General features: G+C 43.3%; 1 protein-coding gene across 1 annotated transcript in view; it reads right to left on the bottom strand.

Annotated features, from left to right (window-relative positions):
• The window catches only part of drd3 (dopamine receptor D3), a 51952-nt gene extending 39849 nt beyond the window's left edge, over positions 1 to 12103 (bottom strand). The window contains exons 1-2 of the mRNA XM_082965952.1: positions 11773 to 12103; positions 511 to 623 (exon numbers count right to left, since the gene is read on the bottom strand). Coding sequence (XP_082822078.1) covers positions 511 to 623; positions 11773 to 12069 — 410 coding nt within the window. The 5' untranslated portion in view covers positions 12070 to 12103. The remainder of the gene's footprint in view (positions 1 to 510; positions 624 to 11772) is intronic.
• Positions 12104 to 19799: the final 7696 nt, after the last annotated feature.

Genomic DNA, 19799 nt, shown 5'->3' with positions numbered 1-19799 from the left:
ACATACACACAGTGTTCTGCCCCCTGTGTTCCTATGTCTTTGATGGTTAACAGCACATTGTGCCCAATGGTCGTTTTGGTTCAACCCCCAAAGAGCTATTAAATATTAACTTATACATGAGTTGGAAAACTAAGCAAATAAATAATGTACATGCCCAATGCACATCAACAGTAAACATGGCAAGTAGTTTACAACATTATACAACATGCTAACCTAGAGGGTACAGGCACATCCCTCCAGCACAAATATTTAAGGCTCACTTGGAGAAAGTAGACCTGCTCTCTGGACCTGACAACTCCACAGGGCATCAAGCCAACTAGTACAGTATCAAGCCAACTAGTACTGTACAGTACAAGTAGTACTGTATATAAAGTCTACCACACACACACACACACACACACACACGTACAGTATATGCCCACTTTCTCGTTCAAAAAGAAACTCAGACACACACACTCTCACACACATGGATACAAAGACAGACACACACACACACACAGAGCGTCTTACCTGTCAATGCTGATAGCACACAGGTTGAGAATGCTGGCGGTACACATCATGACATCCAAGGTGACAAAGATGTTACAGTACATCCTGCTGAAGAGCCACGCCCCTCCGACCACCTGGACAGGTAATGCAGGGTCATATGACACACATTCACACAGCTTCATCATGATCATCATCATTATCCATATCAATCATCATTATTCATAATCAACAACACACATCAAATACATTATTCTCTGTCTCTTTTGCTCCCTCTCTCTCTCCCTCTCTCTCTCCCTCTCTCTTTCTCTGTCCAATTATGCCACCCACGTTCAAACCCTTGAAAGTACAATTACACACTCCCAGTTCCAGCCTGACTCACCCAGATAGATAGTGCTGCTCAGACAGGCCTTCCCTTAGGTGCTATAATACGTGATAACAACTGTCTGACAGAGATAAATGTGTTCTGAGCTGCAGCGCATGACATATTCCGCCCACCCCCCCATCCACATGCACCCTTCCTATCCTCTAATGCAGGTATTCCCAAACTGGGGTACGCGAATCCCCAGGGGTATGCGCAATTCCGCAATACACTACCAGTCAAAGGTTTTAGAACACCTACTCATTCAAGGTTTTTTTTTTACTTTTACTATTTCTACATTGTAGAATAATAGTGAAGACATCAAAACTATGAATTAACACATATGGAATCATGTAGTAACCAAAAAAGTGTTAAACAAATCAAGATATATTTTATATTTGAGATTCTTCAAATAGCCACCCTTTGCCTTGATGACAGATTTGCACCCGCTTGGCATTCTCTCAGCCAGCTTCATGAGGTAGTCACCTGGAATGCATTTCAATTAACAGGTGTGCTTTCTTAAAAGTTCATTTGTGGAATTTCTTTACTTCTTAATGCGTTTGAGCCAATCAGTTGTGTTGTGACAAGGTGGGGGGTATACAGAAGACTGCCCTATTTGGTAAAAGACCAAGTCCATATTATAGCAAGAACAGCTCAAATAAGCAAAGAGAAACGACAGTCCATCATTACTTTAAGACATGAAGGTCAGTCAATACGGAACATTTCAAGAACTTTGAAAGTTTGTTCAAGTTCAGTTGCAAAAACCATCAAGCGATATGATGAAACTGGCTCTAATGAGGACCGCCACAGGAATGGAAGACCCAGAGTTACCTCTGCTGCAGAGGATAAATTCATTAGAGTTACCAGCCTCAGAAATTGCAGCCCAAATAAATGCTTCACAGAGTTCAAGTAACAGACACATCTCAGCATCAACTGTTCAGAGGAGACTGTGTGAATTTTTATTTCACTTTTATTTAACCAGGTAGGCAAGTTGAGAACAAGTTCTCATTTACAATTGTGACCTGGCCAAGATAAAGCAAGCAGTTTGACACATACAACAACACAGAGTTACACATGGAGTAAAACAAACATACAGTCAATAATATAGTAGAAAAATAAGTCTATATACAAAGTGAGCAAATGAGGTGAGATAAGGGAGGTAAAGGCAAAAAAAGCCATGGTGGCGAAGTAAATACAATATAGAAAGTAAAACACTGTAGATTTGCAGTGGAAGAAAGTGCAAAGTAGAAATATAAATAATGGGGTGCAAAGGAGCAAAATAAATAAATACAGTAGGGGAAGAGGTAGTTGTTTGGGCTAAATTATAGATGGTCTATGTACAGGTGTAGTAATCTGTGAGCTGCTCTGACAGCTGGTGCTTAAAGCTAGTGAGGGTGATAAGTGTTTCCAGTTTTAGAGACTTCTGTAGTTCGTTCCAGTCATTGGCAGCAGAGAACTGGAAGGAGAGGTGGCCGAAGGAGGAATTGGCTTTGGGGGTGACCAGAGAGATATACCTGCTGGAGCGCGTGCTACAGGTGGGTGCTGCTATGGTGACCAGCGAGCTGAGATAAGGGGAAACTTTACCTAGCAGGGTCTTCTAGATGACCTGGAGCTAGTGGGATTGGCAACGAGTATGAAGCGACGGCCAGCCAACGAGAGCATACAGGTCGCAGTGGTGGGTAGTACATGGGGCTTTGGTGACAAAACAAATGGCACTGTGATAGACTGCATCCAATTTATTGAGTAGGGTATTGGAGGCTATTTTGTAAATGACATCGCCGAAGTCGAGGATCGGTAGGATGGTCAGTTTTACGAGGGTATGTTTGGCAGCATGAGTGAAAGATGCTGATGATGCGAAATAGGAAGCCAATTCTAGATTTAACTTTGGATTGGAGATGTTTGATGTGAGTCTGGAAGGAGAGTTTACAGTCTAACCAGACACCTAGGTATTTGTAGTTGTCTACATATTCTAAGTCAGAACCGTCCAGAGTAGTGATGCTGGACGGGCGGGCAGGTGCAGGCAGCGATCGGTTGAAGAGCATGCATTTAGTTTTACTTGTGTTTAGGAGCAGTTGGAGACCACGGAAGGAGAGTTGTATGGCATTGAAGCTCGTCTGGAGGGTAGTTAACACACAGTTAACACAGAATCAGTCCTTCATGGTCGAATTGGTGCAAAGAAACCACGACTAAAGGACACCAATAAGAAGAAGAGACTTGCTTGGGCCAGGAAACACGAGCAATGGACATTAAACCAGTGGAAATTTGTCCTTTGGTCTGGAGTCCAAATTTGAGATTCTTTGTCCCAACCGCTGTGTCTTCGTGAGACACGGTGTGGGTGAACGGATGAAATCTGCATGTGTATTTCCCACCGTGAAGCATGGAGAAGGAGGTGTGATGGTGTGGGGGTGCTTTGCTGGTGACACTTTCTGTGAATTATTTAGAATTCAAGGCACACTTAAACAGTATGGGTACCACAGCATTCTGCAGCAATACACCATCCCATCTGGTTTGGGCTTAATGGGACTATCATTTGTTTTTCAACAGGACAATGACCCAACACACCTCCAGGCTGTGTAAGGGCTATTTTACCAAGAAGGAGAGTGATGGAATGCTGCATCAGATGACCTGGCCTCCACAATCCCCCCACCTCAACCAAATTGAGATGGTTTGGGATGAGTCCGACCGCAGAGTGAAGGAAAAGCAGCCAACAAGTGCTCAGCATATGTGGGAACTCCATCAAGACTGTTGGAAAAGCAATCCAGGTGAAGCTTGATGAGAGAATGCCAAGAGTGTGCAAACCTGTCATCAAGTCAAATGGTGGCTATTTGAAGAATCTCAAATATAAAATATATTTCAATTTGTTAAACCTGTTAGGGCTAGGGGGCAGTATTGACACAGCTGGATAAAAAAACGTACCCGATTTAATCTGGTTACTACTCCTGCCCAGTAACTAGAATATGCATATAATTATTGGCTTTGGATAGAAAACACTCCAAAGTTTCTAAAATTGTTTGAATGGTGTCTGTGAGTATAACAGAACTCAAATGGCAGGTCAAAACCTGAGAAGATTCTGTACAGGAAGTACCCTGTCTGACCATTTCTTGGCCTTCTTTGCCATCTCTATCCATTACAAAGGATCTCTGCTGTTACGTGACACTTCCTACGGCTCACATGGTCTCTCAGAAGGCGGCAAAAAGCTGAATCGTGGCTTTGCAGGCTCTGGCTGAAAAAAAGTAGCGCGTTTGGGTAGTGGCTGGTTACAGTACTGTGAGACTCAGGCTTGTGCCCGCGTCGACCGAATGCTTTGTTTTCTTTCCTCTGTTTACCTAAACGGAGATTCCCGGTCGGAATATTATCGCTTTTTTACGAGAAAAATGGCATAAAAATGGATTTTAAACAGCGGTTGACATGCTTCGAAGTACGGTAATGGAATATTTAGATTTTTTTTGTCACGAATTGCGCCATGCTCGTAACCCTGATTAATTTAGTAAATTGTTAGTAAATTCCCCGGAAGTTTGCATTGGTTGCATTGTGCTATGTGTGTCTATCTGCGGTATAAACATATTTAATCCAGGGCACTTATTTTTATTCTCAGCATTTCTTTGTTTGATTCTATCTATGTATGCTAGTTCTGAACGTCACATGCTAATGTAAAAAGCTGGTTTTTGAAATAAATATGAACTTGATTGAACAAAACATGCATGTATTGTATAACATAATGTCCTAGGTGTGTCATCTGATGAAGATCATCAAAGGTTAGTGCTGCATTTAGCTGTGGTTTTGTTTTTTGTGACATTATATGCTAGCTTGAAAAATGGGTGTCTGATTATTTCTGGCTGGGTACTCTGCTGACATAATCTAATGTTTTGCTTTCGTTGTAAAGCCTTTTTAATCGGACAGTGTGGTTAGATTAACGAGAGTCTTGTGTTTAAAATGCTGTAAAATAGTCATATGTTTGAGAAATTGAAGTAATAGCATTTCTAAGGTATTTGAAAATCGCGCCACGGGATTCAACTGGCTGTTGCGTAGGTGGGACGAATTCGTCCCGCCTAGCCCAGAGAGGTTAACACTTTTTTGGTTTCTACATGATTCCATATGTGTTACTTCATAGTTTTGATGTCTTCACTATTATTCTATAATGTAGAAAATAGTAAAAATAAACAAAAACCCTTGAATGAGTAGGTGTTCTAAAACTTTTCACCGGTAGTGTATATATACAGTGGGGCAAAAAAGTATTTAGTCAGCCACCAATTGTGCAAGTTCTCCCACTTAAAAAGATTGTGATTTTCTGGATTTTTTTTTCAAATTTTGTCTGTCATAATTGAAGTGTACCTATGATGAAAGTTACAGGCCTCTCTCATCTTTTTAAGTGGGAGAACTTGCACAATTGGTGGCTGACTAAATACTTTTTTACCCCACTGTGTGTGTGTGTGTATATATATATATATATAATTTTTCTTCACATTTTCAAACAATCCATTTATATTTTCCAACAGGGCTATACATTTGGGTGAGTTTTTTTCTCGCCTGAGTAGCCTCGTTTCACTGCCAAAAATAAAATTAAAGCATCTAGTGTCCAGCGAAATAACAACACAATGTCAAATACAGGTAGCCTAGTCAAACAATGAATATCCAATCACATTAACCGTTACTCTCTCGTGGGAATTCCACTAACGGTCCGTAAGTAACCAAACGTAGCTGCTGCTCATTCCGTTTGCTCAAAAATTGATACATGGTTAAAAAAAAGTAAGGCCCGGGTCCATAGAAACACATACCAGCTCTACTGGTAGTACTGCTACTACCAGCAGTTCTACACCTGCACTTGTCGACGACACAAGTTGGTCTGCTTCCACGAGCATATCCAATGCTAGCATCAGTAATTCTACATTTGTGGTTAGCCCAGCTAGCATGGACACTGACAGTTGTGAATCAATTGCAGCCCTTCGGCTACCCGGGAAAGCACCGAACAACAAACAGAGACGTTGGACCATCGAAGAGGCACAAATATGATGAGAAGTACATTGGTTTGGAGTTCACTTATATTGGGAGTAGTGCCTTTCCTCAGCCACAGTGTGTTATATGTGCAAAAGTAGTATCTCACAACTCAATGAAACCACAGGAGTTTTTTGAGCGAGAATTAAGATGAATTTTGAGTAGTAAGACATGTATAAAAGCAACAGATTTAATTAGAAGGGGCTAGAAGCGTCTTATATGGTGAGCTACCGAGTGGCTAGGACAGGCAAGCCCCACACTATTGTGGTGGACTTAATTCTTCCTGCTGTCGAAAATTGTGAATAACTCACTACAGGTTAATGAGAAGGGTGTGCTTGAAAGGATGCACATAACTCTGCAATGTTGGTGTAACAGTATAGCTTCCGTCCCTCTCCTCGCCCCAACCTGGGCTTGAACCAGGGATCCTCTGCGCACATCAACAACTGACACCCACGAAGCATCGTTACCCATCGCGCCACAAAAGCCACGGCCCTTGCGGCGCAAGGGGAACAACTACTTAAGGTCGCAGAGCGAGTGACGTCACCGATTGAAACGCTACTAGCGCACCACCGCTAACTAGCTAGCCATTTCACATCGGTTACATTGGGTTGTAATGGAGAGAGTTTCAGTCTTAAATCATTATGCACACACAGTCTGTGCCTGTATTTAGTTTTCATGCTAGTGAGGGCCGAGAATCCACTCTCACATACGTACGTGGTTGCAAAGGGCATCAGTGCGATTTGCCAAGGCAGGATACTCTGAGCACAGCCCAATCCAGAAATCTGGCAGTGGCTTCTGATTAAATTACATTTTCACAGAACCGCTTATTTCAAGTTCAAGGCAGGGCATGAAAGGGATAACGAATCCAGTTGTTTGTGTCATCCGTTTCGGGAAAGTACCTGCGTAATTGCACACCCAACTCACTCAGGTGCTTTGCTATATCACATTTGACATTGTCCGTAAGCTTGAAGGAAAGATCTGTGTGTTGTCCTTGTTGATGCAGACAGAAAAGAGATCCAACTTCTTAATCATAGCCTCAATTTTGTCCCGCACATTGAATATAGTTGCAGAGAGTCCCTGTAATCCTAGATTCAGATCATTCAGGCGAGAAAAAACATCACCCAGGTAGGCCAGTCGTGTGAGAAACTCGTCATTAAGCAGTAAGTTAGCTACTGAGGTAATTATGAGTCAAGACTCTCTATAGGCCAGGCTTGTGTCTGCTTCTCACTATGACACTGTTGATTGTCATGGAACCCAAACAGCTGTCACTGTGCACTATTTTCACTTAACTCTCATAATGTATATTTTCTCAACTTCACATGGTTGAGGTTACAGAGAAATCTGACCCTGGTTCAGGCCTTAGGTGCAACGTTGTGAGTTGAGTTTGCAATAGCACCCTGTGCCTCTCGCCCGACCCTGAATGGAATCATGACCAACGATCAGCCCTCACATCCTCCCTCCTGACCAATTCAAAATGAACACATCAACACTTTAACTTCCTCCAGTCCCCCAAGCCAAGAATTATATCTAATGGACGAAACAACCCCCACTGACTATACCTCTCTAAATCCATTTCAGTAACACTCCTCACAGGGGACAATTATGTGGAGCATATAGAAGAGAAAAAATTCTTAGAAGCAATAGGCATCAATATCTTCCAGCCACTCACAGTCACTGAATGTATCACCACACCCCCTCACACCCTATAAAGGACAAAATCAAAGTAATAACATGACCATCTCCCTGCCCAGCCTTCCTCCACATCCCTGCCCTATCCTTCCTCCATCTCCCTGTCCTATCCTTCCTCCATCTCCCTGTCCTATCCTTCCTCCATCTCCCTGCCCTATCCTTCCTCCATCTCCCTGCCCTATCCTTCCTCCATCTCCCTGTCCTATCCTTCCTCCATCTCCCTGTCCTATCCTTCCTCCATCTCCCTGCCCTATCCTTCCTCCATCTCCCTGCCCTATCCTTCCTCCATCTCCCTGCCCTATCCTTCCTCCACATCCCTGCCCTATCCTTCCTCCATCTCCCTGTCCTATCCTTCCTCCATCTCCCTGTCCTATCCTTCCTCCATCTCCCTGCCCTATCCTTCCTCCATCTCCCTGCCCTATCCTTCCTCCATCTCCCTGCCCTATCCTTCCTCCATCTCCCTGCCCTATCCTTCCTCCACATCCCTGCCCTATCCTTCCTCCACATCCCTGCCCTATCCTTCCTCCATCTCCCTGCCCTATCCTTCCTCCATCTCCCTGCCCTATCCTTCCTCCATCTCCCTGTCCTATCCTTCCTCCATCTCCCTGTCCTATCCTTCCTCCATCTCCCTGTCCTATCCTTCCTCCATCTCCCTGCCCTATCCTTCCTCCATCTCCCTGCCCTATCCTTCCTCCATCTCCCTGCCCTATCTTTCCTCCATCTCTCACATCTACAGTGCATTCGGAAAGTATTCGGACCCCTTCCGTTATTCCACATTTTGTTACGTTACAGCCTTATTCTAAAATGGACTAAATGATTTTTCGCCCTCATCAATCTACACACAATACCACATAATGACAAAGCGAAAATAGGTTTATAAAATAAATAAAAAAATACCTAATTTACATTTAAATTGAGCTCAGGTATATCCTGTTTCCATTAATCGTCCTTGATATGTTTCTACAACTTGATTGGAGTCCACCTGTGGTAAGATCAATTGATTGGACATGATTTGGAAAGATAAATATACGTCTACAGTGGGGGAAAAAAGTATTTGATCCCCTGCTGATTTTGTACGTTCGCCCACTGACAAAGAAAGGATCAGTCTATAATTTTAATGGTAGGTTAGTTTGAACAGTGAGAGACAGAATAACAACAAAGAAATCCAGAAAAACGCATGTCAAAAATGTTATAAATTGATTTGCATTTTAATGAGGGAAATAAGTATTTCACCCCCTCTCAATCAGAAAGATTTCTGGCTCCCAGGTGTCTTTTATACAGGTAACGAGCTGAGATTAGGAGCACACTCTTAAAGGGAGTCCTCCTAACCGCAGCTTGTTACCTGTAAAAAAGACACCTGTCCACAGAAGCAATCAGTCAATCAGATTCCAAACTCTCCACCATGGTCAAGACCAAAGCGCTCTCCAAGGATGTCAGGGACAAGATTGTAGACCTACACAAGGCTGGAATGGGCTACAAGAACATCACCAAGCAGCTTGGTGAGAAGGTGACAACAGTTGGTGCGATTATTCGCAAATGGAAGAAACACAAAAGAACTGTCAATCTCCCTCGGCCTGGGGCTCCATGCAAGATCTCACCTCGTGGAGTTGCAATGATCATGAGAACGGTGAGGAATCAGCCCAGAACTACACGGGAGGATCTTGTCAATGATCTCAAGGCAGCTGGGACCATAGTCACCAAGAAAACAATTGGTAACACACTACGCCGTGAAGGACTGAAATCCTGCAGCGCCCGCAAGGTCCCCCTACTCAAGAATACATATACATGCCCGTCTGAAGTTTGCCATTGAACATCTGAATGACTCAGAGGACAACTGGTGAAAGTGTTGTGGTCAGATGAGACCAAAATGGAGCTCTTTGACATCAACTCAACTCGCCTTGTTTGGAGGAGGAGGAATGCTGCCTATGACCCCAAGAACACCATCTCCACCGTCAAACATGGAGGTGGAAACATTATGCTTTGTGGGTGTTTTTCTGCCAAGGGGACAGGACAACTTCACCACATCAAAGAGACGATGGACAGGGCCATGTACTGTCAAATCTTGGGTGAGAACCTCCTTCCCTCAGCCAGGGCATTGAAAATGGGTCATGGATGGGTATTCCAGCATGACAATGACCCAAAACACACGGCCAAGGCAACAAAGGAGTGGCTCAAGAAGAAGCACATTAAGGTCCTGGAGTGGCCTAGCCAGTCTCCAGACCTTAATCCCATAGAAAATCTGTGGAGGGAGCTGAAGGTTCGAGTTTTCAAACGTCAGCCTCGAAACCTTAATGACTTGGAGAAGATCTGCAAAGAGGAGTGGGACAAAATCCCTCCTGAGATGTGTGCAAACCTGGTGGCCAACTACAAGAAACATCTGACCTCTGTGATTGCCAACAAGGGTTTTGCCACCAAGTACTAAGTCATGTTTTGCAGAGGGGTCAAATACTTATTTCCCTCATTAAAATGCAAATCATTTTATAACATTTTTGACATGCGTTTTTCTGGATTTTTTGATTGTTATTCTGTCTCTCACTGTTCAAATAAACCTGCTATTAAAATGATAGACTGATCATTTTTTGTAAGTGGGCGAACGTATCAAAATCAGCAGGGGATCAAATACTTTTTTCCCCCACTGTATATAAGGTTGACAGTATATGTCCGAACAAATACCAAGCCACGAGGTCAAAAGAATTGTCCGTAGAGCTCCGAGACAGGATTGTGTCAAGAAAGAGTACCAAAAATGTCTGCAGCATTGAAGGTCCCTAAGAACACAGTGACCTCTATCATTCTTAATGGGAAGAAGTTTGGAACCACCAAGACTCTTCCTGGAGCTGGCCACCTGGCCAAACTGTGCAATCGGGGGAGAAGGGCCTTGGTCAGGGAGGTAACCAAGAACCCGATGGTCACTCTGACAGAGCTCCAGAGTTCCAATGTGGAGATGGGAGAAACTTCCAGAAGGACAACCATCTCTGCAGCACTCTACCAATCAGGCCTTTATGGTAGAGTGGGCAAACAGAAGCCACTCCTCAGTAAAAGGCACATGACAGTCCGCTTGCCAAAAGGCACCTAAAGGACTCAGACCATGAGAAACAAGATTCTCTGGTCTGATGAAATCAATATTGAACTCTTTGGCCTGAATCCTAAGTGTCACATCTGGAGGAAACCTGACACCATCCCTATGGTGAAGCATGGTGGGGGAAGCATCATGCTGTGGGGATGTTTTTCAGAGGCAGGGACTAGGAGACTAGTCAGGATCGAGGGAAACATGAACGGAGCAAAGTACAGAGAGATCCTTAATGAAAACTTGCTACAGAGCACTCAGGACCTCAGACTGGGGCGAAGTTTCACCTTCCAACAGGACAAGGACCCTAAGCATACAGCACACAGAGACCTGAAAATAGCTGTGCAGCGACGCTCCCCATCCAACGAGACCAAGAGGATCTGCAGAGAAGAATGTGAGAAACTCCCCAAATACAGGTGTGCCAAGCTTGTAGCGTCATACTCAAGAAGACTCGAGGCTGTAATCGCTACCAAAGGTGCTTCAACAAAGTACTGAGTAAAGGGTCTGAATACTTATGTAAATGTGATATTTCCGGGGTTTTTTATTACAAATTTGCAAACATTTCGAAAAACCTGTTTTTGCTTTGTCATTATGGGGTATTGTGTGCAGATTGATGAGGGGGAAAATGATTTAATCCATTTTAGAATAAGGCTGTAACATAACAAAATGTGGAAAAAGTCAAGGAGTCTGAATACTTTCAGAATGCACTGTATTTTCATTGAAAAGAATGACAACTCAAAGTGAACACATCCCCTCCCCCTCATCTCAATCCCAAAGCCATCCAGTGTCACAAACTGTCTCTTTCACTAGTTTATATAACATGAGCAGGTCTGAGGAGTGTTTCTAACCCTGGGATCTGACCAAGAAAAACATCCCAGCCCTAAACATTCCCAACAGACAGATATTGTTATGCTGGCCAACTCCTATGGTCCTATGGCCATTGTCACGCCAATTACAATAGGAGTTGGCAAGACCACCACCATCCCTGGTCCGAACCTGCTTTACCTCCTGATACCCTCCCTCCCCAACATATCCCTGGTCCTCCCACAGAGGTCGACCCTGACCTCCAAATACCCTCCCTCCCCAACTTATCCCTGGTCCTCCCACAGAGGTCGACCCTGATCTCCAAATACCCTCCCTCCCAACTTATCCCTGTCACCCCCACTCAGTGGACCCTCACCTCCAGGTATACGGCCCAGGGCATGACCAGTGAGGCCACCAGCAGGTCAGCTACAGCCAGGCTCACCACCAGGTAGTTGGTGGTGGTCTGTAGGGACCTCTCCCGCACCACAGCCAGACAGACCAGCACGTTGCCAAACACGATGGCCAGGATGAGTAGGGAGTACAGCATGGCGTAGTAGTTACGCTCCGTATCCTCCTCCCAACCACCAGAGGAATTCCACTGGAGGCCGAGGTCTTCCGGAACCTGTTCCGAGTCATTCCAGAAGAAGCGTTCAGAGCCGCTAAACATCGCCATGGAGACGTCCCGGTGACATGAGAGAAGTGCTGGGTGAGAGACCTGCATGGGAGAGAGGGACACAGCTTGAGCTGATATCTATCACATGACAACCACTAAGACAAAGAACCGTCCATACTGTACATGTGATATAAAATGTAATCCTCATAGGGAAACCCTGAGTCACATGCACATCTAATACATCCCCATGACCAAGATCAATATACAATATTGCACCCTTCCTATCCTCTGGGTTCCAGTGAGACACTACATCAGGCTCCCTCTTCCAGACATGACCATACTGTATGGTTCAGAGCTGTCTGCTCTCTGCATATCATCACTAATGTGACCTCTATGTACAAGACAGACAGGACCAGCATCTGTCTGCAGCGTGACGTACTGGATGTATGTGGGATGTATCTAATGATGGCGTGTTTTAGCCTTAATACTAATAAGTGGACAAATTAAGTTGAGGACATATTATTAGAATCGGATTATCTACTTTGCATTGAATAATTGGCACTTGGCCAAAGCAGTAAGTTAGCTACTGAGGTAATTATGAGTCAAGACTCTCTATAGGCCAGGCTTGTGTCTGCTTCTCACTATGACACTGTTGATTGTCATGGAACCCAAACAGCTGTCACTGTGCACTATTTTCACTTAACTCTCATAATGTATATTTTCTCAACTTCACATGGTTGAGGTTTTAGAGAAATCTGACCCTGGTTCAGACCTTAGGTGCAACGTTGTGAGTTGAGTTTGCAATAGCACCCTGTGCCTCTCGCCCGACCCTGAATGGAATCATGACCAACGATCATCCCTCACATCCTCCCTCCTGACCAATTCAAAATGAACACATTAACATCAGAGGTTTTACAGCTTAATGTCATAGATGTGAATCTGAGGAAGGCTGCTAGAGGTTAATGTTTTCTGCCAGAGCACTGCAACAGAGAGCACTGCGACAGAGAGCACTGCGACAGAGAACACTGCAGCAGAGAGCACTGCAACAGAGAGCACTGCAACAGAGAGCACTGCAACAGACAGCACTGCAACAGACAGCACTGCAACAGACAGCACTGCAACAGACAGCACTGCAACAGACAGCACTGCAACAGAGAGCACTGCAACAGACAGCACTGCAACAGAGAGCACTGCAACAGAGAGCACTGCAACAGAGAGCACTGCAACAGAGAGCACTGCAGCAAAGAGTACTGAAACAGAGAGCACAGCAATTCAAACCAGGGACTGCAGTGACGCCTCTTGCACTGAGATGCAGTGCCTTAGACCGCTGCACCACTTGGGAGCCCATAGGGCGCACTGCAACAGAGAACACTGCTGCAAAGAGCACTGAAACAGAGAGCACTGAAACAGAGAGCACTGAAACAGAGAGAACTACAGCAGACCCATCACAGTAAATAGCTGTGGATTATTGCTTGTATTAAATGGCTACAACGCTAAATTGAAACATGTTAATATAATGCAGTCCTGTTACGGTAAACCCTCTCCATCAGAGAGCGCTAATAACTCCCTATCTCTCTCTCTCACTCACTCTCTCTGTGTCATAAAGTTCGTCGTCTGAGGAGGAGAAATCATCGGACAAATATGCAGCGGTGAAATTGTTCATCTTCTTATTTATTAAAGAAAGGAAAAATACTCATACAAACAAACGACGAAAAACAGTCCTGTAAGGTGCTCAGACTATACACGGAAACAACTACCCACAAAACCCATGAAGAAAAAACCCCTACTTAAATATGATCTCTAAACAGAGGCAACGAGGATCAGCTGCCTCCAATTAGAGATCAACCCAAACATACACAACATAGAAATAGAATAACTAGAAAGGAAAACATAGAAATAGATAACATAAATGAAACCCAAAATCACAAAACACACAAAACAAACATCCCCCTGCCACGCCCTGAACATACTATAATAACAAAATAACCTCTTTACTGGTCAGGACGTGACACTCTGGCTATGGTCCCTGTCATCATCCCTCCCTATCTCCATCCCTTCACCCACTTCTCTCCATCAATTCCCCCTACCCTTCTCCTATTCATGGCTGGACTCCAGGTATCAGCAACATGGTAATGCCTACACCTGTGCAGTCCAAATCCCCGCTCCATGCATAACGTACCTTTGTTATGCAATGGTTGACACTTGTACCTGGCCCTGTGGTATGTAGATTAAGCTAACCTACAAATACCTTCCAGCTACATTAATTTAACCTATCCAGACCTTTCAGATCCGCAGGAGGAGTGTACAAGGGCCACTCCTCTCACCTTCTCTTGTCTCCCCTCCTTTCCTCCCCTCCTTTCACATTCCCTCTTCTCCTCCTGCTTTATTGTCCCACAGAGCTCCCACTACTCCCCACAATACTAACCTGGTTGTCCCAGACTCCCTCCTGTGTCTCCTCCTCTCTACAGCTGTAATGATGCACTCAGCTCTATTCTCAATCCCTCTCTATTCCCTAAACATTTACTCTATATTCCTCTATATCTATGTTCTACTTCCTGATGTTACACATGCATGAACAATACCTTCAGAAAGTATTCACACCCCTTAACTCCACATTTTGTTGTGTTACTGCAATATGCCTGTGTGTAGCTGGTGTAGAGGAGTCAGGCGCAGGACAGCAGATATGAGTAATAAACGTCATTTACTCAAGGAATCAATAATACAACGCAATAATCTAGCCCACAATAACGGACCGTATTACATACAAACAATCACTCACAAACATGGGGGAACAGAGGGTTAAATAATGAATAAGTAATTGGGGGAATGAAACCAGGTGTGTAAGACGAGGACAAAACAAATGAAAAGTGGATCGGCGATGGCTAGAAGGCCGGTGACGTCGACCGCCGACCGCCGCCCGAACAAGGAGAGGAACCGACTTCGGCGGAAGTCGTGACAGTTACAGCCTGAATTCAAAATTGATTAAAATAGTTTGTTTTTTTTTATCTCACCCATCTACACACGATACCCCATTATGACAAAGTGAAAACATGTTTTTGTGCAAATTTATTGAAAATGAAATACAGAAATATCTCATTTACAAACAGTACCAGTCAAAAGTTTGGACATACCCACTCATTCAAGGGTTTTTTATTTTTTTAAATTATTTCTACATTTTAGAATAATAGTGAAGACATCAAAACTATGAAATAACACATGGAATCATCTAGCAACTAAAAAAGTGTTTAATAAATAAAAGTCCATTTTATATTTTAGATTCTTCAAAGTAGCCACCCTTTGCGTTTGTAGTGAATACTCAGGGAGAAAAGGTGTAGATTCACACGCAGGGCGCGGCAGGTGTTTATTCCGCAGAAGGCAGGAATCGTGGTCACAGGCAGGCAATGGCCATACACAGGTAGGAAAACAGGCAGGTGAATCAAAACTAGGACTGAAGACTATAACTGGTTCTCACAAACGGGCTAGGAAAAAGCTTAGTAGAGTCAAAATGAACAATACCTCACAAAGGCACAAACAGACTGAACTGAACTAAATAAGGAGCTGATGAGACCAAGTGAGGAACTAACACAGGTGAAATCAATGAACAAAAATGAAAGACAGGGCTACATTCTAGAATACAAAGAAACAGGGCTAAGTCCAAGAACACAACGAAACAGAACTCAAAGTTGACTAAGAAAATAAATACAGAACCTTACAGCCTTCATGACAGCCTTGCACACTCTTGGCATTCTCTCAACCAGCTTCACCTGGAATGCTTTTCCAACAGTCTTGAAGGAGTTCCCACATATGCTGAGAACTTGTTGGCTGCTTTTCCTTCACTCTGCGGTCCAACTCATCCCAAACCATCTCAATTGGGTTGAGGTCAGGTGATTGTGGAGGCCAGGTCATCTGATGCAGCACTCCATCACTCTCCTTCTTGGTCAAATAGCCCTTACACAACCTGGATGTGTGTTGGGTCATTGTCCTGTTCAAAAACAAATTATAATCCCACTAAGCGCAAACCAGATGGGATAACGTATCGCTGCAGAATGCTCTGGTAGCCATGCTGGTTAAGTGTGCCTTGAATTCTAAATAAAATCACCAACAGTGTCACCACCAAAGCACCCCCACACCATCACACCTCCTCCTCCATGCTTCACGGTGGCAACATCACATCGGAGATCATACGTTCACCTACTCTGCGTCTCACAAAGACATGGAGGTTGGAACCAAAAGTCTCAAATTTGGACTCATCAGACCAAAGGACAGTTTTCCACCGGTCTAATGTCTATTGCTTGTGTTTCTTGGCCCAAGCAAGTCTCTTCTTATTATTGGTGTCCTTTGGTAGTGGTTTCTTTGCAGCAATTCAACCATGAAGGCCTGATTCACACAGTCTCCTCTAAACAATTGATTTTGAGATGTGTCTGTTACTTGAACACTGTGAAGCATTTATTTGGGCTGCAATTTCGGAGGCTGGTAGCTCCAATTAACTTATCCTTTGCATCGGAGGTAACTCTGGGTCTTCCATTCCTGTGGCGGACCTCATGAGAGCCAGTTTCATCAAAGCGCTTGATGGTTTTTGCAACTGCACTTGAACATACTTTCAAAGTTCTTGAAATTTTCCGAATTGACTTACCTTCATGTCTTCAAGTAATGATGGACTGTCGTTTCTCTTTGCTTATTTGAGCTGTTCTTGCCATAATATGGACTTGGTCTTTTACCAAATAGGACTATCTTCTGTAAACCACCCCTACTTTGTCACAACACAACTGATTGGCCCAAACAGATTAAGAAGGAAAGAAATTCCACAAATTAACTTTTAACCAGGCACACCTGTTAATTGAAATGCATTTCAGGTGACTACCTCATGAAGCTGGTTGAGAGTTGCCAAGAGTGTGCAAAGTTGGCAAAGGGTGGCTATTTTGAAGAATCTCAAATATATCTTGATTGGTTTAACACTTTTTTGCTTACTACATGATTCCATATGTGTTATTTCATAGTTTTGATGTCTTCACTATTATTTTACAATGTAGAAAATAGTAAAAATAAAGAAAAACGCTAGAATGAGTAGATCTGTCCAAACTTGTGACTGGTACTGTAAGTGTTCACACCCCTGAGACAATATTTTGTAGAAGCACCTTTGGTGGCGATTACAACTGTAAGCCTTTTTGGGTAAGTCTCTAAGAGCTTTGCACACCTTGATTGTACAATATTTTATCATTTAAATTTTTTTCTTTCTTCAAGCTCCGTCAAGTTGATTGTTGATCATTGCTAGACAATCATAGATTTTCAAGCTGATTTAAGTCAGAACTGTAACTAGGCCACTCAGGAATATTCCAGGTCATCTTGGAAAGCAACTCCAGTGTACATTTGGCATTGTGTTTTGGGTTATTTTCCTGCTGAAAGGTGAATTTGTCTCCCAGTGTCTGTTGGAAAGAAAATGAACCAGGTTTTCCTCTAGGATTTTGCCTGTGCTAATAGCTGTGTTACGTTTCTTTTTATCCTGAAAAACTCCCTAGTCCTTGCCGATGATAAGCATATCCATAACATGACGCAGCCACCACCATGCTTGAAAATATGAACAGAGGTACGAAGTGATGTGTTGTGTTGGATTTGTCTCAAACATAACACTATGTATTCAGGACCAAAAGTACATTTCTTTACCACATTTTTTGCAGTATTTCTTAAGTCCCTTGTTGCAAACAGGATGCATGTGGAATATTTGTATTCTATACAGGCTTCCTTCTTTTCAATATGTAATTTAGGTTAGTATTGTGGAGTAACTACAATGCTGTTGATCCAACCTCATTTTTGTCAAATAACAACCATTAAACTCTGTAATTGTTTTAAAATCACCATTAGCCTCATGATAATGGTGGTGGATGGTGTATCAATACACTCAGTTACTACAAAGTTACAGGCGTCCTTCCTAACTAGTAGCCGGAGAGGAAGGAAACCCCTCTCCGGCTACTAGTTAGGAAGGACGCCTGTAACTTTGTAGTAACTGAGTGTATTGATACACCATCCAAAGCCTAATTAATAACTTCACCATGCTCCAAGAGTTACTCAGCATCTGTTGCTTGTTTTTTTACACATCTACCAATCGGTGCCCTTCTTTGCAAGGCATTTAAAAACCTTCCTTGTGTTTGTGGTTGAATCTGTGTTTGAAATTCAGTACTCAATTGAGGGACCTTACAGATAACTGTATGTGTGGGGTACAGAGATGGGGTAGTTATTAAAAAACAATGTTAACCACTGTTATTGAACACGGAATGAGTCCATGCAATTCATTATGTGATTTGTTCAGCAAATTTTTACTCCTGAACTTATTTAGGCTTGCCATAACAAGGAGGCTGAATACTTATTGACTCAAGAACTTTCTGTTTTAATTTTTCTATTAATTTCAAAAAGATTCTACAAACAAAATTCCACTTTGACATTATGGGGTATTGTGTGTAGATCAGTGACAAACAATCTCATTGAATCAATTTTAATAACACAACAAAATGTGGAAAAAGTAAAGGCGTTTGAATACTTTCCGAAAGGCACTGTATATTCTTGATTCTCTCATGCTCTATCTTCTCTCTATCCCTGTTTAGTCCTTGATCTTGTCTAGTCCTTGACCCTGTCTAGTCCTTGATCCTGTCAAGTCCTCCTGTCTAGTCCTTGATCCTGTCTAGTCCTTGACCCTGTCTAGTCCTTGACCCGGTCTAGTCCTGGATCGTGTCAAGCCCTTGACCCTGTCTATTACCGGATTCTGTCTAGTCCTTGATCCTGTCTAGTGATTGATCCTGTCTAGTCATGGATCCTGTCTAGTCCTGGATCCTGTCCAGTCCCCCTGTCTAGTCCTTGACCCTTTCTTGTCCTTTACTCGGTCAAGTTCTTGATCCTGTCTAGTCATTGATCCTATGCAGGGATAGAACAGACCCAAACAGAGTCTACAGGGAGAGATATCTTCCATCTGCATGGAGACATGATGAATTAAGAGTGACCATGGTGACTGGTGCTGCAAACTTGCTGCCCTCGGATAATAAACACCACTATCACTGGACCCGGGAACGACAATGCAGCATGGGTCTGCATGCGTTGAAGACAGTCTCTTTCACACACACACACACACACACACACACACACACACACACACACACACATGTACGTGCTTTGGAACAGGCAGTGCTTGTTTGTCCTGTTGATGGCTCGGGTTGTGCTGAAGGTGCCAATGTACTTGAACATGAAACAAAGCCCCCACCTCCCTCAGACAGCCCCCACACACCACCAAAACAAACTACCAAAACACACATTTACATCAATGTTTTCACATCAGAAAAATAACTGGACTGACATCAAATGTATTAATCTATGAATGCATTGCTAATAGGCATTCTATATGTAAGCTGGTAATTAAAAATAACGGTGCTACTATTTATCCAGATAGCCTATCACAATTATCACTGAAATGTGCAGTTATTATTTCTAATCACTTTGGCTGTCCAAATCAATTTGGAGGTGCTATCATAAACGTGCGGTTCCGATAAATCCTCCCTGCTGTCAGGACATCCTCATTTGCATGCGGAAGCCTCTTATGCGCTCCTCATAGGAGAAATTAAAGTCGAACACATAAAATTCCGCGCGAAAGGTTGCGATTGTTGAGATTGGGGTCAGTCCCTGACACCTAAACCAGAATTACATGTGACAAGCCAACATGCATGGCCAAAGGATATGGCCAAATGGACCATACTTAATAAAACATGGGTAATAGTCGGCATAAAGTGAAAACATCACTGAAAGTCATA

This window comes from Salmo salar, chromosome 19 (genome assembly GCF_965601325.2).
Source record: "Salmo salar chromosome 19, fSalSal1, whole genome shotgun sequence".
NCBI lineage: Eukaryota > Metazoa > Chordata > Actinopteri > Salmoniformes > Salmonidae > Salmo > Salmo salar.
The sequence above is the reverse complement of the archived record's forward strand: the minus strand, read 5'-3'. Positions and strand labels throughout refer to the sequence as shown.